At 44.9% G+C, this 21673-nt stretch overlaps 2 protein-coding genes across 2 annotated transcripts; both read left to right on the top strand.

Moving 5' to 3' along the window:
* The first annotated feature begins 126 nt into the window (after positions 1–126).
* Positions 127–8225, top strand: LOC133349305 (uncharacterized). Its single transcript, XM_061562680.1, has 7 exons — positions 127–262; positions 470–566; positions 1793–2016; positions 3440–3584; positions 6034–6302; positions 6921–7038; positions 7813–8225. Exons 1-7 carry the CDS (start codon positions 182–184, stop codon positions 8094–8096), a joined length of 1218 nt encoding a protein of 405 aa, XP_061418664.1. The 5' UTR covers positions 127–181; the 3' UTR covers positions 8097–8225.
* Positions 8226–8680: 455 nt separating this feature from the next.
* Positions 8681–20634, top strand: LOC133349073 (zona pellucida sperm-binding protein 2-like). Its single transcript, XM_061562211.1, has 10 exons — positions 8681–8741; positions 9504–9673; positions 10428–10525; positions 11810–11937; positions 12704–12748; positions 13807–13996; positions 14846–14990; positions 15831–15921; positions 18162–18266; positions 20431–20634. The coding sequence occupies exons 1-10, from the start codon at positions 8681–8683 to the stop codon at positions 20580–20582; spliced, it is 1185 nt and encodes a 394-aa protein (XP_061418195.1). The 3' UTR covers positions 20583–20634.
* The last annotated feature ends 1039 nt before the right edge of the window (positions 20635–21673 follow it).

Genomic DNA, 21673 nt, shown 5'->3' with positions numbered 1-21673 from the left:
CGTTCGAGCGTGGATATACTTTGTATAAATTTACATTTTAAAATAAAATGTATTGACGTGTCCCCGTTGACCCTGCTTTCAATGTTTTTTGCAGATTATGAATACTGCTCAGGTTTGGAAGATTTTCTTCAGGTTAAACAATGGAAGCCGATTTGAAGTCGATATCCAGAAAGCTTTTCAAATGGGATACGCGGTCAACAGCTCTGACGCCAGAGTGGTTTTTCGATCGCCATACTTTACGAATGAAAGCTCTTCTATGATGGTAACGCAAACCGACAGCCGAAAAATGTCGTTGAGATTCTACCGCTTTGTTATCAAAATAACATTTTTGCATCCGTAAATGAGCAGTGCACCTGATATGTTAATTTAATATAGCAGCTTGTTAACGTCTAATTGAAAAACTAAAGTGAATACGGAAGTGAAGTTGTACTTCAGTAAAGAAGATTCATCTTGACTGTTTTGTTGACAGATTGAAGGCACGCTGGTTGATGTTATAAGACCATTTGTGTACTACGCGGATAGGTGGTCGGCATTCCTCCTTGATATGACGACTGCCTGCCCTGTACGTAAGTGACCCGTGTTTTTGGTCCCTTTTTAGGTGTGGTCGAATTACTTTCTTTTATTGTAACACCAACTAGTATTTGTGAATTATTTGACATGTTATTTTACACCCGTAACCTTTCTCTGCAAAATTGCGTACATCGCTTGTGCTAGTTTTGTGCGCTGGGTTTGGTTGTCGCTCATTGACCCCAGAATCCGTTTTAAAACACAACTGAAGTCTCCAATGGTGACTTAACTAGTTAAATATATCCATTGCACCACCTGCCTACTGTGCGAGTTAATGGGTGCAGAGGAACCAGCTTTGCCCATTCACAGTGTGCTCGGCGCTGGACGGTCCCCAGTACCGTAGTGACAAGAGCGAAAGTCCATCCCTGAAATGTCAGTGATTGTGTCACTGCTGGCAAAAGGACCTCCACTAGGAGGGAGCCCTTTTTCATAATTTATTTTGGCCTACTCTTCCACCCTGGTCTGATTCCTCCTGAAAAGGTGGAAAGTGCCCACACCTTGCCCCGCTGTATCCATTTGTTTATCAATATTTTTTACTGGAGGAATCCGATAACCTATGAGGCTCTTCTTCAGATGCCCAGTAGGGGGCAGAACGTTCCAACAAGCAATATTAACACAAGGTAGGAGTGCAAAGTCTAGGAAATGCAAGCAAATCACTAAACTTGGACAAAACGAAACTTTTTACTTGACCACAAAGCCCAATGAGCTATTGACCGCTCCAGAAGCGACCTGGCCACGAGTGGTAGCTTGCTGAAGTGGCTTATCGGGTGGAAATGTATAGCGGCCAAATAATTTAAATGTAAGTGACACTTTATTATAAAAAAATAGATGGGGGTTTTAACTTCCATTAGTCATGCCACATTATCAAGTTATTAACCTTAACAATTTGTTTGGGTGATATGAATTTCAGAACCGCTTGTCTGAACGTTAAACCCTATGTAGCATGGTCTATGCAATGAGGGAGTAGCTGTCATCGCCACAACCAGCTGAGACGATTGCCCTGCCTTCCCCTGTCCTCTGCTGAAATTCAAATTTCAACAAATTGCCATAATTTACCGAATTGCTAATTATTCTCTGAAATAATCTGAATCTGCTTTTAAAATGGAACCATGTGTAGGTGTACCATTATCTCCTTGATAAATGTGATTGCATTTAGACAACTTGCAAATGTGGTGCTCCCCCAAACACCACACATCCCCAGTTGAGTGAACAATCCTCTCTGCAGAAGAGCCGGAGTGCACGGAACAAGCCATCGTGTGGACTCTGCCCAGGATCCTGCAACCGCTGGTGCTGCACTTGGCCGAGGTGGAGTACATAGAGACGAGCGTGTGGGTCGACTTCAAGAAGGTCGACTCGACCACAATGGGCCAGAGGGGCTACGTCCTGACGCAGACGAACGCCACCACCTCATTGTCGGTGCCGTGGGGGGCGGAAGGCGGCTTCAACAAGGTTCGTGGCAACAAACGTCCGTCGTGTGCACTTGTTTGCGCAAGCTATGCTGGGGGTTCAGTTCTCGTGATATTGTTTTCTCCGATCCCAAAGTACTCTGCAAACCTCCTGGATACTACCAAAGATTTGTCCATGAAGCCATCCAGATCTACAAACATACACAACTTCAACCGAGAGGATGGTTTTAAATTGAGCAATCATTGGAAATATGTAATTAACCAAGTTAAACTTTAGCTACCATGCAGTTTACTGCTAGACGGCCAGTTTAGATATATTTTCTTAAACATATCCATATTCCCAGTCTTACCCCCCCAGCTCCACATACTACCATCACCATTACCACACGTTATTTTAGCTTTTAACATCTCAGTTTGAACTTTACACGCTGTTAGCCTGCGTTTGGAATGTACCCACCCGGTAGCATAACCAAAAGGCGGCTTAATCCTAGCTTGCTTTAGCTACTTCCGCCATCTACATCACAGAGCCTCAGTTTTGGCTCCAATCGTTTGCCTCCCAGCGCACCCCCAATGTTCACAACTTTGCCTCCCCACACTCACCATGGCCCCCCCCTTCCTCCATGCCCCGCAACTATAATCCCTCGTCACAGCCATCTGAGACACACTTAAGCGTTTGTGCTTTCGCTAGGTTGTCCCCACCTGAAGGACGCTTGTGTTGCGCCCGAAACGTCGATTTAATTTATTTGTTTCCATTGTTTTTCCGGTAAAGTCACGTAGGTAGAATAAAAAATGAAAAGTGTGTAATGCATGATTGACTTGTTTCCCACCATTGATCCAAGGCCAATACAATGAACACCAACCAGTGGCAAGTCTGCATCATTGGCGATTGTGTGAAGTGACAGATCATATGCAAATTACGTTTGACCACTGGCTCGGGGCTTCCAGTGGAGAGGAGCACCAGCATCCTGCTGCTCCTTATAGCTTGGTGTGACTCGAACCCGATGCATGTGACTCAACGTCAGATGGCTACAGGGGATTGCTGGCAATCGAACGCTACTCGGTCTGTGTGGACTCTAAATCGGAGTGCGTTTGTATGCAAGATTGTGATTGCAAATAAGTTAATATTCAAATGACACTCCTTTTTATACATTTGTACAGAGGGCAATTTTTGCAGATGGTGGCAAAAAGTTACCTCTGGGCTTCATACTCGGGTGTACTTTAGGTGATTTGGAACACTCTTCCTTAAGGCACAATATTTAACTATTTTATCTGAAATATGTAAGCTTTAAATCGAAATGTTTGAGTTGTCGTCGGCCCCTTCAACTCAGCAATAGCTTTAATAATGAGACTCCTGAAAGATCCTTATTATAGTCTTGCATGGATTAAAACATTTTCATTTATTGGAATGAAAATAGACAAGGTTAACTTTGTTAATGATGTTTTTGAGCAATGCCTTGTCTTTGCAGAGCTGTTGGGTCAATTGGCACTTCGGAATGGAATACATCCTCGACCTGCAGATCCAGCATCTGTGGACCGATGACGTCTGGGACCTCACGAGGATTATGATTGCAACCAAGGGAAGCTGCCCTTGCCGAGAAATTCGGCTGCAAGGTGCAGTATGCATCACTCTTCCAGCCGTTCACTTTCACGGCAGTACTCGTCTCCATAGCACCAAGTAACGTGCGAGATACCAGCCGGTGATGAATTTTCAAATATTGTGACGTTAGCATCTTGTGGCAGAAAAAACACGAACTTCTTACCGTCGCCAGGATGTGATACGAACATGGAACTGGTAGGTGTGACCGATGTATCGAATTAAAATCCCCTCGTGTGCAATACATGCAGAGTCATGGAATTATTTAAGATGTACTGCTAATTATGCGAGTTTGGCTAATGGTAAAAAATCATGTACAAATGAGACATTCAGTGAAATATTAGATGCAAAATCAAGACTTGATTTCTAAAGTTGAATCATGACCCTACATTTCCACACCTCCCTCCACCCTGCCCTACCATCTCAGTTCCCCCCCCCCCTTCTCCCCCACTACTACGGTCTCCTCTCCTTGCAACCTCGGTCATTGACGCCTCCCTCTCCAACCGCATCTCTGCCGTTTTACTCACACTCGCTGCTGCCACCTATCCAATAAGTGCAAAATCTGCCCCTCGTCTCACGCTGCTGCTGAAGTCCGGGTTCGCTCGCTCATTTACTCTCCCCTTGGTAATTTCAACGATACTTCCTGGCCTTCCTGCTTATGCCTTCACTCCTCTTCAACAGATACAAAATGCCTCTGCCTTGATAATTAGTAAGTTACCCCACTATCCACTTACGCTCGACTTTCCCCAACTCCACTGGCTCTGTATTATTGCTGTTGTTTTTAAATGTCCTGTAGTCTAATTCCTTCCATGGTCTTGCCCTCCCACCTCATTGTGTTCCATCCTCTACACTCCTAACCTCCCCTGTGCCTCTCGCCCTGTGCCCAGTCACGCTTTCCTCTTCACTGCAACTCCTGCAGCACTAAACAAGCATGTTCACCTACAGCAACCAGCTTCCATTCCTCCCTTAAAACAACACCCATCTTTTCTCCTAGCCCAGGGGTCGGCAACCAAAATAACAAGAAGAGCCATTTCTTTCCAATTCGGTACAAAATTCAGTATTTCAAGAGCCGCAATGCATCTGAGTACATGCTGTACATACGTACATATCGTCAAGAAGCAGCCCGTAAAGAGCCGCATGCGGCTCCGGAGCCGTAGGTTGCCGACCCCTGTCCTAGCCCATCCTGCTGCTACTCCCAGCCACGACCAGGCCTAGCCAAACCATTTCACAACCCCTCAATCACTCCCACCTGTTTTCCTAATTGTCACCATAACTCACACCACTTTTGATATAGCCCCACTATTTCAATCACTTTGTACAATTTTAAGTTTTTGTAAAGAGCCTTGGAATAAGGCGCTAGATAAATCTAATAAATAATTGATGCCCACATTTCTGCACGATTCCAGTGCATGTGACGTTCAACATCCCCCCAGCAAGGGCCACCAGATATCTATGGGACCTTGTAGCCAGTATACAAATAATGGAAATAAGAATACTACTTTACCCTCTGTGGCAATAAAGCAGGTGTTAAGATGTTCAAACACCAAATGGACACCTATTGCAAGGCATCAAGTGTGCATTAACCACACGTGTTGCTAAACGTGCTCTAATATATGCATTGTCTTTTAAACGGATTGGCCTACACCAGAGACGGTCATTATTATACCAGAACGCCAAAAGGTGAACGGTACAAAGGCAATGCAAGTTTCAAAGTATGAATAGCTTTGGTTGAGCAGTTCTGTGGGACCTTTTATAGCTCAGCTGTGTCCCCCACTTCACCAAAATAAACAGATCCCCAGGTCATCGGCTTCACCTTAGAGATGTTAATTGTTCCCTGGGTGTGGTGAAGTGCATCCAATATGCACAGATGCAACAGATGAAAAGCTTAATACGTGACTAATGCATTTGGACAAGTTTAATTTAATGTAAAGTTTAAATATTCGATGCTTGTTTGAAAGTTTCAGCACTTTAACGAGTAGACATTCCACTTTGGGGCACTGAATAACGTCTAACGCTATTGTACTTCGTCTTGGCAATGGTAACGACGTTACAACTCGAACAGGTGTGAGCGCAAGTCCCAGTTGATGGGTTAAGACTGCCCGTTCATCCCTCCAGGCTCAATAACCGAACTTGTTGTAGAAATTTTACAATACTTGTGCTATGGCCTGACTTGCCTCCATCACACGTGTTGGAAGTTACACACCTGGTTTGGCTATAAACAGGTGACGAGTACCACTGCACTAATTTCAGCTCAAAGCTGCTTCGACTTTTGACCATGCATGCAAGCAGTGTCATTTTTACCTTAAGTGAGTATTTGCAAAATTCTCTTTAGCGAGTAAATCGATTAGTGCATTAACCATTTTAAACCTTGACTGCATTTTGTGAGTGCGCCTAATCGGTGGCACCGTGCACGACTGATATGCTTCTGTGCTACGTAACTAAAAGTGTCCGTTTTTTTGTCCACAGATGATGTGTGTACAGATTCTGGTTTTGCGATCACGATGGGGCTGTTTTTGAATGGAGTCTCCATCGTTAACTTGACGATCGGTGCAGAGACCTTCACGGTGTGCGACCAGGACGCAGAGGGATTATTGCTGCTCCAATCGGTGCAGGCTCCGTGTCGCAGCGCCGAGGCCTTGGACTATCAGCTGCACCAACAGCTTGTCCCGTGGAGTCCGGATGCATTCTATTTGGTGCTTGAGATCCCGTATAGTGCCAAGGTGGTGGAAAAACAGGTTGGTCCTGTTGAACGGTCTACGCATTTGCAGGACCGGTCTAATAATGTCACCACTGCAGTTCTCATCTCCGTTGGTGGCACCTGAGGTGCCAGTATAACGCTTACCATGGGAAGGAGCCAGATATTGCCAAGTCATGCTTAGGATATTTGGCCAATTCCAAATTATAAAGTTTGTAGGAAACTGAACTATGCAGAAATCCCACCGTGCATGAAGAGAAGCACAACATTGCACATTAGCAACACATTTCTGTCGACCTTCATCTGAGTGCATCCAATGCCCAAGTGCCCAGTCCTCCATGACTTGCCAATAACAAACATTGTGCCAATTTTCTGTCTTGCCAGTTCTCTTGTGCCAATGTTTAAACCATTTTTTTGCATGTCACTATTTTCAAGGCCAGAAGCTTTTGTAGTTTCTTTGCAAAGTCCACTTTAACCCTTAACCAGTAAGTAATCATTCTACCTGGCATATTTGGTTTTACTTGGTCCAAACATCCCTCCTCTTACACCATTTTTAGCATCTGGTTGTGTTTGGACACGTTTGAAATTTCACCTTGTGCAATGCAAATCCCAACCGGTATTAAACTTAACAGTTGAAACATGCCCTGTCTAACCCCAGTACCTGGTGGACACCACCACGCATGTGTACACGCTTGCCGTGAAGCTTGTGTTGCTGGATACCGAGGCGCAGTATTACATCACAACAGTCCAGCAATCGTGCACCATAAATGATGTCGGTAAGTTTAAATTTCGTTTGGTACACGTTTTAAATTGACACTTGTAGATTAATAGCACTTTTATATATGTATGGGTTGGACCCACGTGGTGATCTGGTCAACTTTTTGTCAAGATCCCCCTCCAGCTGATGTGCCAAATAATTAAAACGTTAAATTGTCACGTGTGCGCAAATGTTTGAGAAGCACATTTTTGCGCGTGTATTTTCACAACCAAACTTGGCAACTAAGTTTGACGCTTCGTTCGTGGCTACGTCAAGCATCCCAAATAAGATGCAGGAAATTGGAATATTAATCCAGGAAGTCTGACTTGTATGATGCCACTGCTAAGGGGACAGTGCTGGAATTTGTGTACAATTATCACCCACGTTCACTCGTAACACAATTTTATGATCTACTATAGACCAATGATTTTGTAAATGGCCCCTCCATAGCAAATATTAACTTCAACAAATGGGTAACGGTTGTAGTCTGAAAAAAGCGTCCACTGCCAAAATATCCCACTGGTTTTTGTTAAGGCACTGTTAATGACTTTGAAGTCGGTGGTGCTAGGCATAAACAAGCAAAGCCATTCTTATATTTGGGCCCTGAGTGGCTTAAGGTAGGGGGTGGGGGGCTTCCAATTAAATGATCGTTTTAATTGCAACTTATTGGCTCGTCCGGATTGGTTCACCTGTACCTGGTCAAAAACAATGGTTGATAGTTAAACTTTTTAAATTGTGGCCTCTTACAAACACCAATATATCTCCCCCCCCCCCCCCCCGGTCCCCTTGGCAGTGCTTCCGGTTGCATATGGGATGTGCACCACGAGCAGCCTCATCCTGGTGGTGCAGCCGGGGAGCCTGGACTCTTCCACGCTACTCTTCGTGGGAGACACATGGCTCTCGAGCGATGCCATGGAGCAAATGGGATACACGTTCTCCCGCAACGCCACACACTACTCCATCAGCATGCCACCTGATGCAAAGGGCCTGATAATTGAGGCACGCCCCAACCCCTATTGCACACTAACTACCGTACTCCTTCACATGTTTTACTGTTGGCTTGTGTGTTTGTTTTGAAGGTGTCAGTGCTCCGTACACTGTGCTGCAGTCCTAATAACACAGGTTTGATTCCTAGCCATAGCTAACCTGTGGCAATTGGCGTCTGAACCAGTTCCGAAACTTCGTGACTCGAAAATGTATGGTTTATCTCAATGAGCATGTGGTGTATAAACATTGACACTAGTTAGACAACGATTGCCTGGCACTGGCCCACACCGCCCCTTGTGGCCATGCAGGCCTTAATAGGCCCTTGTTACGAGCACATGCTCCAACGTGCTAGATAAATGTGGGATCTTTTTATAATAGCATCCTACTCTTGCTGCTTTCAAGTCTAACAGCATGCAAACAGTGGTTGCATTTTAGACGATGCCAACCAAGTAATGCTACATCGTAGCACTTGACTCACAATTAAAGTCGTAAGCTTGTATCCTGGTCAGGGGGTGACTTGGTCCCCCCCCCCCCTCCCTCCCCCAGGTTTATATAAAATGAGTAATCACGTAAGAGCCGATAGCGCTTTTCCCAAGAGCCTGAACTCTTGAGCTCACTCGCCATTGCAGGTGGTGGCGGTGAGTGCTCGTGCCATGCTGGGGAGTTGTCTCCAGATGGCACAGTTAGTGGAGCATGCCATCAATGTGATAGATTTCAAGTTCAAATCCCGGCCAGGTGTAAACGCTGTTCATCCTTCAGGGCTCACGAAGTTTCCCCACTCTGAAAAGTCAGAAATGTCTGCAATGTAAATTGGCCCCTTTCCATGGTGTGGTCGCCTATGTCATCTGTCTCGGCAAAGAAAACTCAATTTTTATGATTTGTTTTAATATCCTTTAACTTGGGCCTTTTTAGTACGGTTGTGTGCAATATACTAATACCATTCTGAAGATGCAATTGAGATTAGCACTTGAATGAACCTTTTCACTCTTGCCCATTGTGTCATTAGGAGGTGACGGTGTCCTTTGTTAAATACAAGTTTCAATTGAGGCTCGTGGATCCGACTACACATGAAACAAATTTCCAGCTCTCCGTTTCTTGCCAATTTCCAACCACCGATGTAATAGGTAAGCTAATGTGGCCTTTCAAAAGTTACATGTGAGGGTTGGTCTTTTATTTAAGAGCTGTGGAGTGGTCCATACAATTTTATCCCTGGCTTTAAACTCGCAAGGCCCAACAGGGCTATGGGTCCTAACGTGGTGGGTTACAACCTTGGAGTAACCATTATTCTTGCGAGAGACTATGGCAACTACATTGCTTTGAGGGAAGACCCAATGTGGTACTGGGACAACGTGCCCTCATTTGCGCCTCAACCGGCCTTGAGAGTTCAACAATACTTGTCCAACAGCGCAATTTGGTGCATGGCCAATGTATTTTTTTTGAGGTACATGTGCTCAAAAAGCAATTTCTCTAATGGGCAACGTTTCCTGTGCTCCACAGCCTGCTTTCCGAATGGCACGGTGGCCGTGGCTGCCCCCAAAGGCCACACGAAGCCAGAGGTGGACCTGTGGCGACTCGCCCTGAGGGAACGCTCGTGTGGCCCGGTGTATGTCAACACCACCAAGGCCTACTTCGTGTTCACAGTCTCGAGCTGTGGTACATCAAGAACGGTAATCTCCCCCCCCCCCCCCCCCCAGCTCTGTACGCCTGGTGGGAATGTGGACCAAGGTTACACACTCTAGCTAAAATGTACAATAACGTTTAGAATTTAAAGATGTTGGCAGTTCTGCAATTGTGCTTGCTCCACACCACTACTGGAGGAAGGGCCTCTACTAGAGGGTGTTTTGAGGCTATTTGACCTACCACACACCATACTGACCAAGTGCCTTGGAGAAGGTCGGAATGGTGACGCCGCTACCCGCACCGTATGCAACCAGCTGATGGACCAACTGGTGCCGTGCTGAATGGAGGTATGGGAGTGTTGCTTGAGAAACTAGACCCATTGTTTTGGCTGCTGTAGATACAAACTGGCGACCTCTGCATTAAAACTCCAGTATGTAAGATTATGGCAGCATCTTGCATATACACACCCTATATAACGGAGTTAATGAAATACTTTTTTAACTTGATTTGAAGCTTTCGTGACTGCAGGAATTACTCTTTGGTTCTTTAGCTAAAGTCACGTAGAAATAAATTTAATTAAATGCGTAGATATATATTAAATAAAAGCGTAGATATGTATGAATCCAAAATGCATTGCAACGTTCAGTGTTGCAAATTATGCTACGCACGACTCAATAAACTCAAAGGTGTGCACACACCTGCAACTGTTTGCTTTATGTTTATCGGTAGAATTGAACACATCGTTGGCAATTGGTTGCGTCTTGTTCACGCGTTTAGACAACTCTTTCCTCCTCGTTTCAGATTGAGGGGGCGTTCTTGGTTTACGAGAACGAGATCAGTCTGCAGAAAGAGCTGCTGCCCGAGGAGAGCCCTGTGATCACGAGGGACCCAGAGTACAGGTGGATAATGCTGCACACGCCTGGCCTGTACTACATTGGTTGTGCGGTATTAGCAGTATTAGCTCTGGTGATAGTACACTCATCCCTCCATTTAACGTGGTAGTATGAACTTCTTTTGCACCGTGTTAATCAAGGTTGATTCCCAAAAAGTCCCGCTTTAAGTGAAAAACCACTTTGCCGATTCGCATTTACACTAAAATCGGCCGGCATTTATCACATGGCGGGACAACTAAATTGAGGGCACGTAGCCACTTACTGTACGATACTTCTCAGCTGCGCAATTCAAGAAATTAGTTATCGACGGCTCAAACGGGCGCGCTCCGCGTTATAACGTACTTGTTTGTGTGAAACTAACTAACTGTTTATAGCAAAAATGCACGTGGGCACAAAACGACAACGTGGCGGTTCTAACCGAGGTGAAGCCGTGTCTCCTTCCCTCCCTTTTTATAAAAGTGTTTTGCATATAAATTGTAATCTTCAAATGCCCAACCTTGGGACCATGCTTGCTTTCATGTGTTTAAGCCAGTCGATGGCGCGTGTAGGGGGAAGTCTTCGGCTGAGCCGACTTGAAGGCACACAAGTTTCCATTACATTAGCAAACTAATCGCAATATGGGTTCCAGAGTATTGAACGTGGAGCTGGGAAGATAGCAGCTGCTTTTTCGGTGCGTGGTGATAAAGCGATATCCGGTAAATAACTTTGAAGTGGTGTAAATCAATTAATCGACCTATTCCATGAACTGATCAACATTTTTTTCAGGGCACTGCAGAAGTGTGATAGCTGTCAATCCAATGTGTCTGTGCTCAGATGGGGGTGGGGGGGGGGGGTTATTGGTCAACATTCTTCGATATCTTTCTCCAAAAGTACTTCAGCAGTTTAAATGTACAGTATAGTCTTTATCCACTTTCTGAACACTGCTGCTCTAATGCACTTGTGGTAACATTTTACCCAGATAAATGTGGGATGTTAATTGGTGCCATGGTGGCAAGATGTTAACTCCCTCTCCTTGCATGCAGGAGATTGTGGGTCCATCCCGATCCTGCTGTACATATGGAGTTTACATGTTCTTTCAGGTCTCCCCTGGTTTTTCCCTCTTTTTAGACTCGACATGCATTGAGTATTTGCCTGCTCGTAATTTCCAGGTGACGAGCCACTTTGAGCTATCATTTGTGACCCAGGTCGCTTCTGAAGCTCGGTAGGCCTAACCTGATAGAAAAAATATAAATAGTCCATCCAATGGTTTGCGCTGAACGTGTTCAACTTTTGCACCATCCCCCTGCAAAGGCTGAAGGTTATTTGCCGCTATCGCATCAACGACACGGTGATGATCTCCAGCGTTGTGCAAGCCCGTAGGGGACCCACTGCTGACGAGCAAGTGGTCCCCGTGCCCATCGTGATGAAAATAAGCAGAGGTAAAATGAGCACATTGTGACACCTTGCAGTCGGCGCTGACACCTGTACCCCATCCAACCTTGTGCCTACATTGCAGTCTTGTATTGCTACGGGGGTCACCTTTTATAATTATTGGTGCATTGACACCTATAGATGCATTTGGATTGCTTTACTCGAGTTTCCTGTTTTCAAATCAAAACTTGTCAATTGGAAAGGTTGTGAAGACACGCGACATTATGTTAGATCAAATGGCCCCAAAGACTTAACGCACGGAATACATTGCCAATTTACCATAGTCACATTCTCTATCAGAATTTGAGTACGAGTAATCTTATATGTGACTCAGAACGGAGTGTTCACGGTGACCCTATGGTTGTGCAGTGCTCTGGGATTTGAGTGCAACCTCCAAATTGACTTAGTCTGAGGTTACGTGGTAAAAGGCTTTCAGGTACTCAAACTGGACCCAAAGGCTTCCTGGTGCTCAAAGTGGACCCATTTGGAATGAAAAAACATAGAACAAATTGAGCCTTTATGGCAATCCACTGCTAGATGAGGCCTTCCCACGCAGTCTAATGTAAATACGGCTGTTTGCAGTGGACATCGTCTGAGTAACAAACACAGGTTTTAAAAACTTACCTTTGGGTCCATTCTGACTACCTTGAACTGCCACCATTATGTAATGCATAATTTTTGGTGTGCCTACGAATTTAATTCTACTCTGATACGAAAGCCATGTCTGGTTTGAGGTACCTATTTGCCTTTTTAACCTGTTGCTGTCTTTACTAGCTGGTGGGCCCTTAATGCTGCAACTTGACATCAGGTTATTCAAAGGTATGGTTAAAGTAACCCTAACATTATCCATGTCTGTCGCCAACATTAACAGCTTAATTGCCATTGTACCATTCATCTTTTATAAAGCTGTTACTGCAAATCTGCAATTCTATCATTTGCACAGTGTACATAATGCTTGTGGGGGAATCCTGCCATGGTGGCTTAAAATGTTGGTATGAGTCAAGTTGTTGGCCGATGAGCAGTCGGGAAATGCCGCTCAATACCGCTCCCTCTATGCTCCTAAATTTCACCGACCTGCACTGACCACTAGTGAAGTGTGGTCTCAATAACCCTCATGGCATAGCATGGAAAGGTCCTCATCCAGCAGTAGATCGATGGGGGCTGTATCTGTACACACGCAGAAACATTGAGATTTCTGGCCATTGGTATCTGAGCCTAATACCAGAAGTTGACTCTATCTAAAATACTTTGGTGTATTGAGTGTATTTAAGATGGGCACGGGGAAGGCGTGGCCCAGACGTTCTTAGTTTTAGCAACTCTCCACCTCGTTTTACTGTACAGGCCTTAACAAGACCATACTAATGCCACCTGCCTCGGGGATTGTAAGATAAGAGTTAATCATATGGATGACAATCCTGGCGAACCCTGGGCCCTATTCTTGGCTGTGCATGACAAAAGTGGAAAAGGCATCTGTACCCATACAATGTCAACATCGGGATTGGGAGGCCAAAGGTTGACAGGTTTGGTGCTGACCATACCCATAACATTGACATATTGGCAATAACAGAACTGCTATAATGTCACTAGGCAGTTGCTAAGATGAGAACCAGTGGGAAGTGATCTTCTGCAGAGAATGGGGGGCCCTCTCCATAGGAATATGGAATTTCCACCACTAGCTTGGGGGACCACCAGTGGAGAGGAGTCCTGCCCCCATCACGTTATTTAGCAAGGCGATGTGGTGACTGAACATCACTTGCATTAACTGAGTAGGTAAAAGGACACTTGTATGTGTGAGGTCACTGCTATAAACATACTTTGTGGTCCCATGGATAAACTAATTGGGCATAAATAATTTAAATTAATCCCGTGGCTTTCAGATGCTGACTACACGTCCTACTACCTGGATGAGGAGTACCCGGTGGTATCGTATCTGCAAGAGCCTCTTTATTTTGAGGTGCGCCTCCTCGGCCTAGAGGACCAAAGCATCGAGATGTTTCTGGAGAATTGCTGGGCCACCAACCTGCCTGCTGCAGACAGCCAACCTCGGTGGGACCTCGTCATCAACAGGTACTGGGCCACCTGAGAACTGCGGGCAACTGAGCCTTTGTAGATATTGCAGTGTTGTAATGTGACACGAAATACCCCAGTGTCACATTCTGCCGTTATTTAGAAGCTGGGCATTTTATTGCAATTGACTTGCAATTGTGGTTTTCCATCATTACTGGGAATTTATTTCCAACATTACTGTATAAAATGTTCTGTTTCAATTGCCAACAGTTGGGCCAGTCACCACCAGGGTTCTAGTCGTTCAGTCCAGATGTGGACTTGGATTGTGTACGTGCATGGACATGTGGGTCAGGTCATTGGTGTTTAGCCGGCTTGAGTGTTTTTGGCAGGTGCATCTCCTTGATGCAAATTCTTATCTATGGCAGGAGGGGACTAATCCGAAAAACCCAGCGACTGTTGACTTTGTGGCGAAGTTATGCACTTTATAAACTGCATGGGGATGAAGGATTGCGCACTTGACTCAATGCCACCCTTGCCAGTGTTACTGTGTGGACTTTCCCAAATATGCACAAGTGGTACCATAATTATACGCATCGCTAAACACTCCTGCCCATTACAGAATTGAGTTGGTGTTAACTGGCATTCAAAGTTAATGGAATTCAGCCCGGCACTCATTGGTTTTGTGAGGGTGATAAAACCATTGGTTGGTGGAGAGGCAATGGTATTTCCCCCAGAAGCAATGAGCCCTTGCCATCGGGAATGTGTAATACCCACAACTGGAAAAAAGAGCCATTGAAAATAATGAACACCACCCAACGCTCAAGATAAAACGCGTGAATTTTGTATGTCAACTTGGCCATTCTGATTTTGATTTCTTTTTTTCATGTCCACCCATGGTCCCGCCGCAAGCTGCGAGAACGCGAATGACAACTACCTGACCATTTTCCATCCTGTGCCTCACAACTCGAGTGTGCCTTTCCCCCAAAACGTGAAACGGTTTGAGGTGAAGACGTTCGTTTTTGAAATGGATATTGAGGCGGACTTCCAGGGCCAGGTATGAATCCTGCTGATGTGAATTTCATTCTGGAGGTAACACTTTCCTTCGGAGTGGGCAGGTAGGAACTTGGTTGGACACCGCATTCGTGCATGACAGACAGACAAATAATCCCTGGTGGGCAGTGTGGAAGCTTGTTCCTACCTGTATAAGTGTAGGTTAAACGTTGAGTTTTTTTTATAAGGGAACCACGGGGTGACCAGCCCCACCCTTCCCACTTGGTCCCTCCTACCCCCAACTGATTCACCTTAAGGCTGGGAATGTTGAAAGAAACACGAGGCAAAAAGATCCCCTTTTTTTCTTTTCAAGGCTTCCATTTTATGAATGAGCCACCCTCCCCCAGTTCCATTTTGTGAATGAAACATCGCCCGTCTCCTCATTGGCCCGAGTCGCGGCGGATCCCTCCCACCACTACTAACCTCCCCTCTAAACCCACCGCTCCCATTGGTCGGCGCCCGCGAGCCAATGGGAGGGCTCTGGTTGGGCAGGGCCATGCACGACGGACACAGACAAATAATCCCTGGTGGGCAGTGTGGAACTGTTCCTACCTGTAATATCATCCCTCCCAGCCTTGATGCATATGACATTAATAGGCTTCGGATGTTTGTTCCTGAGCAACTTGGGAGTAACTGCAGATAATGTAGTTTTGTTGGCAGTATTATAGCCTGGTATATTACATAGTTTGGCAGTTTCAGTACCGAGGCCAGAAAATGGGGGACTTGCACAATAAAGAGCTTGATTCACAACTAACAGAGCTTTATGATGTATTAACACACGTTATTGTCTACCACGTTGCTACTGTTATTCGCAACTGACTGAAACCAATGCCCTGTCCCTCAGCTCTTTTTCCACTGCAGTGTGGTGGTTTGTGACGCTGTGAACTTTGACGACGTCTGTCAGATGGATTGTATACCCAACAGGAGACGAGTGGGTAAGTCTACATTAGTTCTGCACCTGAAACGCAGCCTCGTAAGTGTAAATAGTTGGGTTGATCACCGAGCTGTTCCAACACTATAATAGTGTAAAAAATAAGTAGGTTTTACCCTTTTGCAATAAAACGGGTGGTAAGACGTTCAAACACCAAACTTAAACCTTTTTGAAATGAAACAAGTCTGCATTAACCACATGTACTTAAGACTAGGCCATAAAGAAGTCTCAAGACCAATCGGGTTAACAAACAATGCATATATTATCAGAACATGTTTACATGTTCACCACAAACTGTGGTTAATGTCGACTCGATTCCATGCAAAAGGTTTATGTATTAAAACATCTTAACACCTGTTATATTACCAGAGTAAAACCGATTTTTCATACATACTGACAAAGGTCCAATGATATCATTAGTTATGAAATCTATTATAAGCACGGTAGCCGCCACCCTGTGAATGTAACATTTTCATTGCTGGCTGTGTCGCCAATGAATGGAGTTTCAATGTTCATTTAACGTTCGACTGCTTGCAGAACCAACAGGCTTGTTATTAATAACAGAATGGCTTTATGTTAGAAAGCTCCCTAGTAATACAATTTGATTTCAAATACTGGCCCAAAGCTGAATGGACTCGTTCATTCCCCTCCAAACTCCAACGTCACCGTTTGGGATATCAACACGGTAAAATCCTGGCACTGTTCCCCACCGTAGTAATGTAGAATTCCCAACGCTACCTGGAGATCCTCCAGTGGAGTTGGAGGGTGAATGCTCGTAAGCACGAGTTGACGTTTGTGACCACATTGCATGTTAATTAACTTTGGCAGTGGGATAAACTCGAAAAAAATGGCACTCAAACCCACATTCTAATCTCGTGAAATATTTTTATTTGAGCTCTATCAGGAAGTCAACATTTTCAAGTGGCTTGGGTCAAATGCATTTTGAATTAAATGCAAGTTGACTTTGCAATGTAAATGGGTAATAGCAGTACCATAGGGTAACGATGGATGCTATTACTCATTACATTAGAACAGCTTTTCCTGCCATGCCAGCTTCATGCTACACTGCACTTTGGAAAAAGTATATGGATTATACTTGACGAATTGTTAGCAGAAGACTTAACATATGCAATAACATGTCATACCTGTTTTTGCCAAACCTTGGTTTGGAATTTAATATGAATTGTATTTACGTATTCCAAGAATATTCTGGCTCGTCCTTGCCTGGTTTAGTCTTTGAGCTGTTACTTTGGTATATTGCTTGTAAAAAGCATATACCATTATTGGATGTTGATAATATAAATAAAGAACAGACATTATTCTGGATTCTCAATCAAATGAGACATTCGTGGTCATGCGCCACGGTGGCGATGTAAACTACCTTGCCTAGTATGCAAAAAGTCCGTGGGTTCGATCCCGACCCTGACTCCTATATAGTTAGAGTTTGCGTCTTCCCGTGGTCACGTGGATTTTTCTCTAGGTCGTCAGTTTTGCCTCCATTTTAAAATCCACTCGTTTAGAATATTTAGCTGATGTACATTTCCACTTCATAAGCCACTTCGTTGAGCTATCATTTAAGGCCAGGTCCCTTCTGAAAACGCGCTATACCAGCCTTACCTGGTAAAATGGTTTGTAGTGAAACCTGTGCGCGCACGTTTTTACAAAGGTAGGCTAACTTTCAAAGGCCGCTACTCGGATTTACGGGGTGGTGCTTCTCTCCATTAGTAGTCCTGAAGCCAGAGGTGGAAACTGTCTGCTCAAGGACAATCGCTGTTCATTTGTAATAGCAGTTCAGTAGAATATATTCGGGGGTCGACTTGGTCAATCCCCTTTTTTTAGAAGGGGTCCATTGAATGACTACCATCAATGCTACTGAAATTAGATTCTCAGAAGGCTGTGGAGCAAATGGGATTTGTGTAAAATTGGATAAATGGAGACTTGTCTGCTTATATATATTAATATTCTCCTGTCAAGTCCTTAGTGAGAAGTATGAATTGTCCGAAGCCAACTGGTCCCTGCATTAGTAATGTGGAATTTCCATCACTGTCTATTGGAGACTGCTATGGAGATGATCACCGCCACGCATGGACATACAAATTGACTGACTTGCACTCCTGGGCCTATTGATGGTGATGAGCAATGTTGCTTTGTTGCATCCATTAGTTGGAAGGTGCAGCGTGGTACTTGACTTAACTGCAGCCCTGGACCAGAAATCTTCGTTGTCGTCCACGTGTCCCTTTGCAGCCCGCAGTGGCCCGTCCCGGGGCGTGGCCTACGGCAGGGTGTCTTCGGGTGCCGTGAGCATTTTCCCTCCGCTGGGAGAGCCGGACATGCGCAGCGACGAACGCCGTGAGTTTTTTGTACCCTTTACTAAAAATTAACTGACCCGACCGCCTCCTTCAAGAGTAGACAGCCCTTGTCCCCCGATTTATGATTTTTCTTCGGGTTGGTGGGGGGGGTTCTGCGGTGGCGATGTTAACTCCCTCGCCTAGTATGCAGGTGGATCCTTAATGCTCGCAACACTTCCCGCTTCATGGGTGCCACGGTAATAATTTTAACTCTCTCGCCTGATGTACGGGAGGTTTTTATTTTGACCCTGACACCTGGTATATTTGGAGTTTCCATGTTTTTCTCGGTGGTCGCGTGGATTTTTTTCTGGGTCCTTCGGTTTTATTTCTTTCACATTAAACGCATGTTTATCCTAAAGGGTATTTGGCTCCTATACATTTCCACAAGCCACCACTTCCTGAGCTATCGTTTGTGGCAAGGGGTAGGTCACTTCTGAAAGAAATATATAGCTCCGTGGGCCTTACCCCTCGTTCATGTTTTTGTTTGTTGCGGTTGCACCCTGATTCAAGAGCCGCATGGCTCACAGGGCTATACTGAATACATGAAACAAACCCCTCGCCCACATTACACAATTCGCCTTGTTACCCAGACTCGGTGCACGCACGACACCACACGGTTATACACGGAAACTCCCTGCCATGATGAAAAGTCTTCTCACACCTTCAACTGCAAGGAAAATAATCGCTGTAACACACTGCTACATCACCGCAATTCACTGTAGATTTATCTAGTGAAGCCTACGCCCAGCTCGCCTCCAATCTCTTCTAATTTAAGAACTAGGGTTGAGCCTGGACAGCGCTTGGATGGGGGGTGGTCACTGAACATGGGGGTTGTTGTAGGCTGTTGTGGGGTCCCAAATGGTTGGAAGCAGGAGAGCAGCAAATTGCACTGTCGTACTTTCGTGGCCCCCACAGCTCTCTTATACCCTGCCTTCACCTCCATCGGTGCTGACCAGTGTGAAGTGTGGTCGTATAATGCCATCGGGGAGGTTCTCACTCTGCAGTGGATTGAAACAACAGCCATCTACATTTTGGTATTGTAAGGGAGGCCATTCCTCTCTCAATTCCTGGCTGCAACCCCAGTGTACCATCCATACAAGGAAAATCGGCTGCTTGGCCAAATTCCCAGTGCTTTAATGCAAGCTTGGCTTTCCTCTTTCATGCTGGGTTCATGCATTTGTATAAATCGCCTGTCAAGTCGATGAATGCACTTGGTGCATCTACTTAATTGCCTGTTTGTGGATATTTTAGTTTGCCTGTTTTAAATTAAAAACGAAAAGGTTCGGTATTGGAAAACTAAATGCATATTTATACGAGATTAGTAATTGACTTTGGGTTGCTTTTAAATCTCAACCCTGTCATACAGGTATTGTGCAAAGTCTCATTTTCATAATGGGTTTGAACAAAGTAGTAATGGCAATGCAATTAAATTATTCTTTAGATTAAATTTAATCTGAACATTTCGTTTCAATACCCGAGTTTTATTGTATTGGCATGCAAGATTTTGTGCCTTGATTGCTTCGAGTAGAATTGGTATTCTTTGTTCCTAAATAGCACTGCATGTGTAGATGCTGCAGAAGCGTGGGGGACTCCGTGGTGTGGTAGGGAGACCGTACAATGCTGCTGTAATCATTAAATTGAGTGGGACTCAAGTGCCAGCACAAATGAGTAAAGTTTGACCATCCAGAGGCATTTGAAGGAGCAATTTTTCCAATTTGAGTGGTGGTAAAAAAAAGATTTGACAGGCCTTTTGAAGCCAAGGGCGTATGGATGGAAGCGCAACAGATTAATCTGGACTGCGTCGTATAATTGATCCGAGATTACTCTGGTTGGCTAGCGTTTCGAGTAAATGAATCTGAGGATTGGAGTGGTAAAATGGACATTGTTAGTATCGTACTCACTGGGGGGGGGGGGGGGGGATGGGGTTTGCCGGTGTTTAAAAGCATTGGATGCTTCATAAGTGGGGCGGGCATATTAGTCCTTTGAAACAGTTAAAATTATCCTTGCATGGTTATATTGGAAGCCATGCTCTCCAATGCATTTCATAATTCTACATAGCATGTGCGTGTCTCCCGGAGGGAAGCTCGCAGCAACGCATTTCAATAAACTGACCGTGCCCCTCCCCACCTAACAGTCGCCCCATGTTCCTGTGGGTGGCCTTGCAGGGCAGGCGAAGGCCATGGAGGCCCGCACGGCCACGGGGCGGTGCCTGATTCTCCTGTGCAGCTTCCTCGCCATCGCCGCGCTCGCGTCCGCTGCCGTCTGTGTGGCGCGACTGGCTCGCGTTCGGCACCGCTCGGTCTCGTTCTCTTGGTAAAAATGTCGCTTCGACGGCGGTCGATGCGATCCTGTCTGTACTTTAGCTAAACGGTGAAATAAATTATCACCCTAATTGCGTTGTCTTTGCATCTCTAAACAATTATTTTTTTATAAAATTGTCCTTATGCCATTTATTTACCATGCAAGAATGGTAATGCGTGCTTTCTGAATATTCGAATCCGCAGTCAAAAGGAATGCCAAGTTTACTGCCTTGTCTCCAGATTAAGCTTGCTCGTGTAAGTGTGCTGCCACGATGGAAATCAACGTTGGGAAATTCATTGCCCTGATAAGGCTCTTTAATGGTGCGTTTGTGTTAATGGGATGGCAAATATGAATAAAGCTACTTTCTTTTGCATGTAAAAAATGCTATTTAATAAGCTTCTCCGTCTATCCAGGACCTGGATGGATCAATTCTCTCCAATTAGGGGTCATTGCTTAATCATTCTGCTCTCCAGCTGTCTGCGTGTATTGATTCTATCTTATCTGCTGACCAAGCAATTAGTTACTGTAATTAACATGCTGTCGTAGGTCAAAGTTTAGGCATTAAAACTATCATGGCAATTTGTGTTGGGCACCCCCAGACATCGCTGTTTGGCAGAGGCATACGCAGAGAATACTCGGAATAACGTGGCAGTCTATTGAATCCATTATATAATTTTGAAAGTAGATTTTTATTTTCTACTCATTTTGACAAGGTGTGTGCTTGTCGACCTATGAACGGCCTGAGATCAACAGCACGGCTCCATTTGGAGACCATTTCGTGAGACCATGGTTTGGCCCCTTAATCAGTCCTGGACTCCTCCATACTTGTGGCCAGGTCGATAAAACCATTTTAAAGCCTGTTTGGGTTAAACTTTCCTAAAGCTGTTAATATCGGATGTTTTCTTTGTACTCTTACAATACACAGTCGTAAGATTCAGGTGAAGCCATATTAATGGTGTTTCCACAAGGTACCTGATTTAACAAATGAAAGTGTGATAATGTATGAATGGCGCTGGTGAGTTGGGTAGACAAACGGGCCCAGGCCCAAAGGTGCAGTTTCCATGAAGTCCGGATGCTACCGCAATGACTGGAAATAGTGGAGGTAAT

This window comes from Lethenteron reissneri, chromosome 29 (genome assembly GCF_015708825.2).
Source record: "Lethenteron reissneri isolate LAM-NWPU_2019-01 chromosome 29, ASM1570882v1, whole genome shotgun sequence".
NCBI lineage: Eukaryota > Metazoa > Chordata > Hyperoartia > Petromyzontiformes > Petromyzontidae > Lethenteron > Lethenteron reissneri.
Note: the sequence above shows the minus strand (reverse complement) of the source record. Positions and strands in the feature narration are given on the sequence as shown.